The 12038-nt window shown below is 46.9% G+C and overlaps 1 protein-coding gene across 1 annotated transcript; it reads left to right on the plus strand.

The window, feature by feature from the left end:
* The first annotated feature begins 5785 nt into the window (after positions 1-5785).
* LOC134133005 (oocyte zinc finger protein XlCOF8.4-like) lies at positions 5786-11159 on the plus strand. The gene is made up of 2 exons (XM_062566270.1): positions 5786-6476; positions 9346-11159. The coding sequence occupies exons 1-2, from the start codon at positions 6284-6286 to the stop codon at positions 10332-10334; spliced, it is 1182 nt and encodes a 393-aa protein (XP_062422254.1). The 5' UTR covers positions 5786-6283; the 3' UTR covers positions 10335-11159.
* The last annotated feature ends 879 nt before the right edge of the window (positions 11160-12038 follow it).

The following is a 12038-nucleotide window of genomic DNA, read 5'->3' on the forward strand; positions in this document are numbered from 1 at the left end:
AAGTACTCCAGACCACAGAGATGGCAGCTAAGGGTGAAGGGAAAGTGACGTGGGGTCCATGCAGCCACTGCAAATGCATCCCCGAATCCAGGAGGCGAAGGGGCACTTCCATCTGGTTCCGGTTAAGGGGTTGAAGGAGGACAGCGCCTTCCCCCCACTGCAATGTTCAAGACACTACCGAGCCCAGCAGAGATGGCAGAGACGGCAGAGACAGCAAAAGTCAACACCACCCGGAAAACAGCAACGGAAGACAGAGATATCCAGCCCCAAGGAACACTTGCAGAGAACATGGTTGGAGCCTGAGTATGAAAATGTATCACTACCACAGGCCACTTTAGTACTGATCCCCAATGAATTGCAACCTCCTCATGTGAACGCCACAGATTCCAGCCTTCTCCATGGCTCCAATAGGGAATTTCAGGAAGGAAAATTCATTTTACACTGTCCAGCTGAACCATTTCATAAGATTGAGTGTTTGTGCCACAGGCCATAAAACAGTAGTCCCCCCTCTCCCTGGTGTCAGATCTTACTGCTCCTCTGAGGGAGAAGGAACAATCTTTCCCTTTTCAGCTGAATTGTAGTCATTGGACTTCTGTCTGTACTTACGGCTTGTGTTGATGATTTCTGTATTCTTTATCATTTTGCTATATTCTAGTTAGTAATAAATACTTAATCATAAAGCGAGTTCAAGATACTTTTGATTTCTCACAAGGCTTCAATCCACAAGTCGGGCTACTACAGCCGCTACTTCACCGTTCCAAAGGAGGATGGGGGTTTGCGTCCGAAAGGGAGAAGAGATACTAGATCTCCACCATTTGAACCGCGCTTTTGCGGAGTTGAGCTTCAATATGCTCATTCTCAAACAGATCAGGTCCGAGGACTGGTTTGTCACGGTAGATCTCAAGGACGCTTACTTTCCATCCTCCCACGACAGGAAGATCCTGAGGTTCGCTTTTGGGGAGAAAGCTTACCAATATTGGGGTCTTCCGTTCGGCCTAGCCCTCTCACCCCGTACGTTACCAAATGCGTGGACGCTGCTCTGGCACCATTGTGTCTCCAGGGCATCCGCATTTTGAACTACATAGACGACTGGTTGATTCTAGCGCCATCCGTGCGGCTGGCGGCCCAACATCGAGGTGTTGTGCTTGCCTAAATCAACCGTCTGGGGCTGAGACTCAATGCCAGGAAAAGTGTGCTGTCTCCAGGGCATAGGACCACCTTCCTGGGCGTTGTTTGGGATTCGACCACGATGCGGCCGCATCCGTCTCCCGCTCGAGTAGTTTCGATCCTCTCTGCAGTCAAGCAGGACAAGCTAGGCCAGCCACTCACTTTGAAAAAGTTTTAAAGACTGTTAGGTCTCCTGGCAGCAGCATGGTGGCTCAGGGCCAAGGGGTTCTCCCCGAGGGGAAACCAGCGCCGTCTAATCAAGGTCACTCGGCGTTGCCTGCTGGCTCTGGCCATATGGGGGGCAGACGCCCTGTCGAGACAGTGGCCGAGGCCCGGGGACTGTACTCCACCCCGAGGTGGTGGAGCTCCTGTGGAAAGGCGGTCTTACCGAGGTAGACCTGTTTGCCTTCAGAGAGACCACTCACTGTCCTCTGTGTTGTTTACCCTCGCCTCGAGCTATGGAAACAGTCGGCGTGGGCCTCGAGGGGACCCGCCTCCTAGGAGCCGGTCTCTCGACCGAAGTCGTGGAGACCATCCGCCACTCCAGAGCACCCGCCACGAGGAAGGCGTACGCCGGTAAATGGAAGCTGCTTTGCCACTTGGTGTGGGCAACGACAGCTGGACCCAGTTAACTGTCCAGACGGTTCAGTACTGGAGTTCCTGCAGGAGCATTTTGCCACAGGTTTATTCCCGTCCACCATCAAAGTATATGTGACGGCACTGTCGGCATCCCACTAGACGGGCGTTCTCTGGGGAGACACCCGCTGGCATCCCGCTTCCTTCGTGACACCCTGAGGCTTAGGCCAGCAGCCAGCACTAGAGTCCCGTGGGACTTGGCCATCGTACTAGAGGGTCTCTCCGGTGCTCCCTTCGAGCCCATGGCGGAGGTTGCAGTGAAGTATGTGGCTCTTAAGACCGTCTTCCTGCTCGCTATTTCATCCCTCAAGAGAGTTGGAGATATGCAAGCCCTCTCGGTGGCCCCATCGTGCTTGGAATTTGCACCCGGTGTGGTGAAGGCGTTCTTCTTCCTTCCCCCGGCTACATTCCTAAGGTCCCGTCCGCTACGGTCGGGCCTATTGTGCTGCAGGCTTTCTGTCCTCCCCCGTTCCTGAGAAGAAGAAGTATCGGACCAGGCGAAGCTTAACCTCCTCTGCCCATTCAGAGCCCTAGACCTGTACGTCCGCAGGACCTCCCTGTGTAGGCTCACAGCTGTTTGTGTGTTTTGGGCCTCCCAAACACTGGCGGCCCGGTAATTAAGCAGAGGGTGGTTGAGGCCATCACGCTTGCTTATGAATCGGCCGGCCAGCCCACACCTTGGCTGTCCGGGCCCATTCTACTAGGGGTATGGCGGCTTCTAAAGCCCTGTTGTCGGGAAGAGTATCGCTACACAACATTTGCATGGCGGCAGGCTGGTCCTCTCCCCACACGTTCGTGAGGTTTTACCACCTTGGCCTTAACGCTACACCTGGAGCACAGGTGCTCGTCTGAGTGTGCGTCTAAAAGACTTCACACCACGGTCACTTGCTCATATGGAGAGTGGGTATAGGGTTCCCACAGCGTCTTTATGCAGCTCGAGTTCCCTGAGAGGGAACGTCTCTCGGTTACGTATGTAACCTTTGTTCACTGAAGGGAACGAGACGCTGCGTAAACGTTCTGCCATACTCCCGGCCTGCCCGTGGCACTCGATTCGGCCTTTCAGAGATGAATGGTCCTGCCCTTCGGGTCCCTTTATAGCGCCTTGGTCCGGGGTCCCCACCTATGACGTACCAGCTCGCCATTGGTTAGATTTCACACGTGCTGCATGACGCGGTCACGCAGAGGTGTTCCCACACCGTCTTTACCCAGCATCTCGTTCCCTTCAGGGAACGAAGGTTACATACTGTACGGTGTCCAGCGGGCGGGAAAGGAACTCCGCCACGACTATCTGCGTCCCCGGCCTATGGACCACCTTGAAGTTAAAAGGCTGCATGGCCAGATACCACCGAGTGATCCCGGCGTTAGTATCCTTCATGCGGTGGAGCCATTGGAGCGGGGCGTGGTCCGAACAGAGGGTGAACGAGCGTCCCAGGAGGTAGTAGCGCAGGGAGCCCACCGCCCACCGGATGGCCAGGCACTCCTTTTCCACCGTGCTGTACCTGGCCTCCCTCTCCGATAGCTTCCGGCTGATGTAGACAACGGGGCAGTCGACCCCCTCCACCTCCTGGGACAAAACGGCCCCCAGCCCTCTGTCCGACGCGTCGGTCTGCAGAACAAACGGGAGAGAAAAGTTAGGTGTGTGGAGGAGCGGCTCCCCACAGAGAGTCTGTTTTACCTTCTCAAACGCCCGCTGGCACTGCTCCGACCACTGGACCGGATCTGACGCACCTTTCCGGGTCAGGTCGGTCAAGGGGCTGGTGAGGTCCGCAAAGCCGGCGATGAACCGTCTGTAGTAACCTGCCAGCCCCAAAAACCACCTCACCTCTTTTTTTGTCTTAGGGCGCGGGCAGGCCGCAATAGCTGCCGTCTTGTCCACCTGAGGACGCACCTGCCCACCCCCCAAGTGGTACCCCAGATACCGTACCTCCCTCCGTCCAACTGCACACTTCCCCGGGTTGGCGGTGAGCCCGGCCCGCCTCAGCGACTCCAGCACCGCGTCCACCCGCCGCACATGCTCCGCCCAGGTGGTGCTGTGGATGATTACATCGTCCAGGTACGCGGCCGCGTATGAGGCATGCGGACGCAGCACCCGGTCCATGAGGCGCTGGAACGTGGCCGGGGCACCGAACAAGCCAAAGGGAAGCATGGTAAATTGGTACAAACCATACGGAGTGGAGAAAGCTGTTTTCTCTTTGGACTCTGACGACAGGGGAATCTGCCAGTAGCCCTTAGTTAAATCCAGGGTCGTAAAGAAACGTGCAGTGCCCAGCCGGTCCAGGAGTTCGTCGACCCGGGGCATTGGGTAGGCGTCGAATCGTGACACGTTGTTTACCTTGCGGTAGTCCACGCAGAACCGCACAGTCCCATCCTTCTTGGCCACCAGAACGATGGGGCTGCACCAGGCGCTGTTGGACTCTTCTATTACCCCCATCTCCAACATAGCCGCCAATTCCTCCCGAACCACTTTTCTTTTGTGTTCGGGTAGTCTGTAGGGTCGTGACCTCACCGTCACCCCCGGGGGTGTCTCGATTCGATCAGGTCGGTGCGGCCTGGCCGGGGGGAGAACACGTCAGCAAACCGCTCCTGCAACTGGGCAATGTCTGCTCTCTGGTCCTCAGAGAGATGACCCTCACACGGGAGCGGGGTGGGATTAGCCGCTTTTGGCACCTCCGGCCCAAGGTCCTCTCTTTCCGATACTGTGTAAATCAGAGAAACAGACTCCGCCTCCCTCCAGGGTTTCAGGAGGTTGAGGTGGTATATTTGTGTAGCCCCGCCCCTGTCAGACCGCACCACCTCATAATCAACCTCCCCCACCCGGCGTGTGACCTCGAAGGGCCCTTGCCACTTAGCCAGGAGCTTTGAGTTGGAAGAAGGAAGTAATACAAGTACCTTTTCTCCCGGTGTGAATTCTCGCAGCTTGGCTCCTCTGTTGTACAGCCGCTGTTGTTCCTGGGCCTGGAGCAAGTTCTCCCGTGACATCCTACCCAGTGTGTGGAGCTTTGCTCGTAGGTCCAGGACGTACTGGATCTCGTTTTTCCCAGGGCTCGGACCTTCCTCCCAGCTTTCTTTAATAAGGTCCAGCACCCCTCTTGGTGATCTGCCAAACAGAAGCTCAAAGGGAGAAAATCCCGTGGAGGCCTGGGGGACCTCCCGGACTGCAAACAACAGAGGGTCAAGCCATTTATCCCAATTACGTTCATCGTCGCTAATAAATTTACGAATCATGGACTTCAGCGTCCTATTCATCCGCTCCACCAACCCGTCAGTCTGGGGATGGTAAACGCTGGTGCGGACGGACTTAATGCCCAGTAACCTGTAAAGTTCTCCCAGTGTGCGCGACATGAACGAGGTGCCCTGGTCTGTTAGAATCTCTTTCGGGATTCCAACCCGGGAGATGACCTGAAACAGTGCTTGCGCGACGCTCTTTGCAGAGATATTGCGCAATGGCACTGCCTCCGGATACCGGGTTGCGTAATCCATGAGGACTAACACAAAGCGGTATCCGCGTGCGCTCCGGTGAAATGGCCCGATTAAATCCATGCCGACGCGCTCGAACGGTACCTCCACCAGCGGTAGAGGCCGCAGCGGGGCACGCGGGATGTGTAACACACTCACCCATTTTAGAATCATATTCTGTTAACTTGTTTGAATGTTAACTTGTGTATGATTCCCAATTTCTATTGATGTATTTGCACTTAATCTTGCTAAATTCTACAAGGCAAATAAATTAAGTTAAAACTTTTTCCTTGGCCCCATTTGCCTTTGTAGGAAAATGTTCTATTTTGTCTTTATTATTTTGTCACAATGCACCAGAATGCTTCGTTTGTATGTGAAAAAAAAACTTTAGTTAGCCTCCCCTACAATAAAATTCCCCAGCCGCCACCAGTGTCAGAGGGAATGAAATGACAAACGAAGCTTCAAAGGAAGCCACAAAAAATAGCCACACAAGAGTTGAAATCAACTTCAGCAAAGCAAAAATCCAGTTAGTTACAAGTATTTGTATTTTTTACTATTTATTTAGATAGTTAGTTCTAGCGTTGACGTTATAGCCATCCTGATCCAAACTCCGCACCAGTTGTTGGCGGTAATGCAAACACGGTTTACCCAACCGCCAACCAATCCTAAAGAAGACGAAGAAGAATGCACCCGGATGTTGATCTCAGAATAACATGGCGCCGATCGGTCGTAGAATCAGCCGTGTCTGTGTTACGTTGACCAAGTACTAGTTATCTCCATCAGTCCTGATCCACCAGAGTCCCTGGACGTCTGGATAAATCTCTGACGGCTCTGACAGCTTTATTCCTGGATATTTTCCCTCTGAATCACCTCCCGGTAGCATGCAAAACTATTAAAGTTAGCTTAGCATGCTAGCCTGAAACGGACCGAAGTTAGCAACACGGAGATAGTCCGAGTTTAACGGAGAGAAAACTGTGTTTTAAAAAAAATTCTCGGGAGGAAACGTGTCTCTGATTCAGAGAAGATGTCTAAAGTCCATGTGCTGAGATATTTAGTGAAGCAGCGACTCACTGAGGCTGCTGAAGAGATATTTGGGCTGTTTGAAAGAACGATAGCAGAGTACGAGGAGGAAGCTTCTAGATTAAAAGAGGACAACGAGCGACTGAAGAAATGTCTGCACCCTGTTTTAAACCCGAAAGTCCACATAGAAAGAGCAGGTTGGTTCTCTCACTCTTCACACTGACATCAGTCTCATCAAAATGGGTCTGCTGTAGTTCGGTAAAATTTGCGAGTGATCGAACGACTCTGACTCCCCGGATCCCAGATTCTGCACAATGACTGAAGTATCTGTGTTCAGGACCATTCTGACTACGCGTGTACAAAAAATGAATACTTATCCAAAGGAAAAGTTCAAGGACCATTTCTCAATATTTGAACTGCAATAAAAAAAAAATCTCTCAATAATTGCAGTCTAAGACTAACATACTTGACATATTTCTCCCCAAAAAAGTCCCATAAGTATAAGTTCAAAAACATAATTTGTTTCTGTATCAAAATTACTTTCTCCAATAATTTATATATGAACTTTAATAACTACATATTTACAGACAATTTTCATATGCTTGGTTAAAATTCTCAAAAGTAAGCATTTGTACATTAAAAAAGTAAATCAGGACACGTTTGAAAAATACAAGAGCTTTAAGTGTGTTCTTTGACAAACTTAACAATCGTGAATACAAACATTAGATTTGAGAATTTAAAGGTTTTACAGCTGGAATTTTTTGTGCATTGCAGTAGCGGTGAGTGCGAAAAGTGGTCAGTGGCAAAATGACCACCGGAGGAACCTACCGCCGACCACGGCAACCTGCCATCCTGAAAAAAGAACCTGCCACCGACAACTTTTCGCGTTTTTAAGGCTGCCGTCTGCGTCTTGTGTCAATAAACTTGTTTCAATTCATGGTTCAAAAAGGCTTGCTCGTGTTGCAAAGCAATTCACCGCCAGAACACTAGGTGGAAAAACGTTTTTTGTTGAAGACGACCTAGAGAGTGACGTCTTTGTGTGTGGCTTTCGTTGGTTTGTTTGTTTATTGATCCTTTTTTCCCCCTGCATTGCCAATGCTGCTTTTTGTTGCCTTTTTTTGTGGACATATTTGTCCCGTATTTTTCTCCACAACTTTGTTCACCCCTCGACCGACAAACCGACGTTTGCAGAGATCTCCCTCCATGAATTGGACTCTGCGCGTCCTTATAGTCCGCCAATGACTGGTTGTATAAGTGGTCATATTTACGGATATCTTCCGACAAACTAATTAATTTTCTCGTATAAAATCTTCGTTTTAATAATGGCAGAATTATTCTATGAAACCGGAAATGTGAGACTCTGGAAAGGATGTTGTCAGCAGACCAATCACAGGCTGCGTGAACTTAAATTGGTCGACACACGCAAGCACACAAGAAGCGCTGAAAAGGCGCGCAAGGAGCTCTTTCAATTGCGTGTCCATGCGTTTCTCTGAAAACGCAGAAGCATAAACTAAGCTTTAGTCTATAAATCCTGTGAATCTCCGTTGGAGAATTGCATTCTAAGCAAGACAAAAAACACTTTCAGTGATGCAGTTATATACGGGCAAAATTAACCTTTAACATCCACTTTTTCTTATCCATGTGTCAGAATTTTTCTTGCGTTGGTTTGTCAACGGTTCTCTCACATAGTGTTTGGCTCCACGTGGTTGTTTAGGTAGCCAGTTGCTGCATCAACGCTTTGTGCCAACGCCTTTAAGTGCAGTGTTTCCCACACCATTATATGTGGATGGGGCGGGGGGCGCCCTCGTCTGTTGGTAGAAGTGTGAATTTATAAGATAATTCAAGTTTGCTCTGGGTACAAATAGCTCTGCTTTTAGCTATGCTTATAGCTATGCCTTCTGGTAGAGATTTAAAATGAAAGGTCCATTATTTACAAATGCTTAAAAGTTTATGTTTTGATACATTGATACAACGTGCTCAGCCCAAATTATAACCTCATGTGTAGTTAGCTGATAATTATGTGCTACTATTCATCAATTGAATGATTACAAAGTAAAAATGTAATACATGTTTCACAATGTAACAACTTATTAAATGGTGTAATAATTCATCACATTACATAATTGTGCTAATGACACTAAGGAATATTTATAGAGCTGTTTATCTAATAACTCTAAACAGTTACCCTGGTCGTGTTGGCATTTGGACGTAGGTGGTCACTGACGACCCTGTGTGCAAAAATGAATGATGATGAAGGAAGGATGATAAGAAATTGTGTAAAAGTAATTCATTGGTATAGTCGGTTAAATGATGACTAGAATTTTTTCCATATTTTCTATCATACATTTAGTGCGGAAGGTTAATATGATACTCATTGTCAGATATTATGTGTGTTATTATATGTTATAATGTTTTTTGATAGCATTTCCGGGCCCAAAATATTTTTCAATCTCCCAATTTATTCTGTAAAAATATTTAAAATTTGTAACGGAAGATAAAAGGATGTCCTACACACACATACATGCACCAATGATTGGAATTATTGAAGTATTTTTATCGCAGTTCAAATATTGAGAAGTGGTCTAATTGAACTTTGAATTATAGGGCTTTTACTTTAGATAATTATCTAACTTTTTACAGTAATAGTATTCATTTTTTTGTACAATAGTGGCCAGAATGGTCCTGAACTGTGTGTTCAGTCATTGTCCCAAATCTTTGATTAAATAGCTTTTATTTCAGTTACTTGTTTAATACTGTAAATCAGAATATATGTGCACTCAGATTCAAGTGTCTGCTGAGTTCACTGCAGTTTATATAAGAATTTTCTAGTGACACGTTCAGAAGTGTAGCTAATGGTTAATGGCTTTTAACTTCTGATGGTAGTATGTTTACACGTAAGTCTAATGTTGTAACTCTTCATAAAAAATAAATATTGTAAACAATATTTCTCAAATGAATAATAACTTAATAATGAACTATATTGTCTGTTTGTTTTTTTAAATTATTATTCTTATTATTATGATAATATTTATTATTAAAATCTTTTTCTTATTTTTTACACCACAGATGTCCAGCAGCTCTTTGTGCCTAAAGAAGAGCAGCAGGAGGACCCGGAGCCCCCCCACATTAAAGAGGAACCTGAGGACCCAGAGCCCTCACACATTAAAGAGGAACCTGAGGACCCAGAGCCCTCACACATTAAAGAGGAGAAGCTTCAAGGGCTGGAGGAGGCTGACATGAAGGTGTCATTCGCGTGTGTGAACAGTGAAGGTGATATAGAGGAAGCTTGGTCCTCACATCTTCATCAGAGACAAACTGAACAGATGGTGACAGATGGTGATGGAGAGGAGTTTGGAGGACCAGAACCAGACAGAATCTCAGGGTCAGATTGTCCTCCAGACCCAGATAGTGATGAGAATACTGGAGACTCTTCTGAACCTGAGACTGAGGACAGTGATGATTGGAGTAAGACCAAACAACCTCAGTCAGGTTTAAACTCCCAAAATAATGATGACGGTTCTGTCAGTGATTCAAGATGTAGAACACGTGAAAAACATTTAATGTGTTCTGATTGTAAGAAAACATTCGGTTGCATTAAGAAGCTGAAACGTCACATGCGGACCCACAAATTAGAGAAAGCTTTCAGCTGCTCAGAGTGTGGTAAATATTTCACCACAAGTGGACATCTGAAGACACACATGAGATGTCACACAGGAGAAAAACCTTTCAGCTGTTTACAGTGCGGTAAATGTTTCAGTGTAGGTGGAAATCTGACGAGACACATTAGATGTCACACAGGAGAGAAACCGTTCAGCTGCTCAGAGTGTGGTAGTTGTTTCACTCAAAGTGGAAATCTGACGGAACACATGAGATGTCACACGGGGGAGAAACCTTTCAGCTGCTCAGAATGTGGTAAATGCTATGCTAGAAATGGAGATCTGAAGTCCCACATGAAATGTCACACAGGAGAGAAACCTCTCAGCTGCTCAGAATGTGGTAAATGCTATGCTAGAAATGGAGATCTGAAGTCCCACATGAGATGTCACACAGGGTAAAAACCTTTCAGTGGTAAATCCATCCATCCATCTTCAAACCGCTTATCCTGCAAACAGGGTCGCGGGGGGGCTGGAGTCTATCCCACCCTGGATTGGTCGCCAGCCAATCGCAGGGCTAACACAGACGAACAACCATTCACACATCCAAACTAAGGGCGACTTAGAGTATGGAATGCCGTTTTAGTCAAAATTAAATAAATGAACAAATACACGGTAATGCATAATGACACTGCATTTCATAATAAATAAATGAATAAAAACACGGTAATGCATAATGACACTGCATTTCATAATAAATAAATGAATAAAAACACGCTAATGCATAATGACACTGCATTTCATAATAAATAAATGAATAAAAACACGGTAATGCATAATGACACTGCATTTCATAATAAATAAATGAATAAAAACACGGTAATGCATAATGGCACCGTAATGCATAATGACCCAGTATTTCATTTCACGTTCTTATATGCAAATCAGGGGGCGTGGCTATCTATCACATTCAGAACAGACAACGGAGACGTGTGCAAAAAGGGCTGGCTAAGGCAGTGTTTCTCAACTGGTGGGCCGTTTGTCTAGAGCTGCCGAAGTCGGAACCGCAAGCCCTAGTACTTCCAGAAAACCCTCAATATGTGTCAAAATAGTATCTGCAGATAACCCATGTTGATCGATTTGATCCGCTAATGCTAGCATGCTATCTCGGAGCCCACCGATGTCTTCCATTATGTCAACACTCTCACGTCCCTTAGCCCCGTAGTTCTCAACTTGTCTGGCTCCGGGACCCACCTTTACCCCTTAATGACAAGCGGCGACCCAATTCGATCGGGGGGGGGGGGGGGGGGTGCTTCCGCGTTCGCTAGCGGTGTCGACGGCACACGGCTCTGTCGTCTGTTCTGAATGTGATAGATAGCCACGCCCCCCTGATTTGCATATAAGAACGTAAAATGAAATACTGGGTCATTATGCATTACCGTGTTTTTATTCATTTATTTATTATGAAATGCAGTGTCATTATGCATTACCGTGTTTTTATTCATTTATTTATTATGAAATGCAGTGTCATTATGCATTACCGTGTTTTTATTCATTTATTTATTATGAAATGCAGTGTCATTATGCATTACCGTGTATTTGTTCATTTATTTAATTTTGACTAAAACGGCATTCCATATTAGAGTTCCCAATCAACCTAATCCCCAGCACATGTCTTTGGACTGTGGGAGGAAGCCAGAGTACCCGGAGAAAATCGATCAAAACCTTCCTGGTTATCTGTTATAAATACCCTCTGCAGAACTATAAAGACGGACAGATATTTGCAGCTACTATTCATGTTCACATTTACAAACGAATCTCATAGACTTCCTCCCAGAAATTCACAAGTTGTGTCGCTAGGCTGCATCCTTGTAGCATCCAACCTTCGGGGTAGACCCCGGGGCTGGGTCCTCTAACAACTGCATAGACTGAACCCAGCGGTTTCTGAAATGGGATGTCTGGCCTATGGGGAGTTTTTCATGAACCATCTTCTTGTGTAAATTCTGTTGTTTTGCATCTTACGGTGGATAAAAATGCCAAAAGGCCTTTAATGCGTTCTTCTTCCTCGTTTATATTGTTTTAAGGTTTTTAGGAGATTAGTTGCTAGGATTTAGGTTAAACGTTTTCCTGGTAATTTTTTATATTCATTGTCTTTTAATCTGCTTT

The sequence above is a fragment of the Pungitius pungitius genome, chromosome 12 (assembly GCF_949316345.1).
Source record: "Pungitius pungitius chromosome 12, fPunPun2.1, whole genome shotgun sequence".
In the NCBI taxonomy this organism is placed as follows: domain Eukaryota; kingdom Metazoa; phylum Chordata; class Actinopteri; order Perciformes; family Gasterosteidae; genus Pungitius; species Pungitius pungitius.

What these genes read in the sequence shown, in the direction of transcription:
- LOC134133005 (XM_062566270.1), top strand. Translation starts at nt 6,284, where the DNA reads ATGTCTAAAGTCCATGTGCTGAGATATTTAGTGAAGCAGCGACTCACT. An exon ending in AGTCCACATAGAAAGAGCAG is followed by an intron (nt 6,477 to 9,345) that starts GTTGGTTCTCTC and finishes TTTACACCACAG; the next exon opens with ATGTCCAGCAGCTCTTTGTG.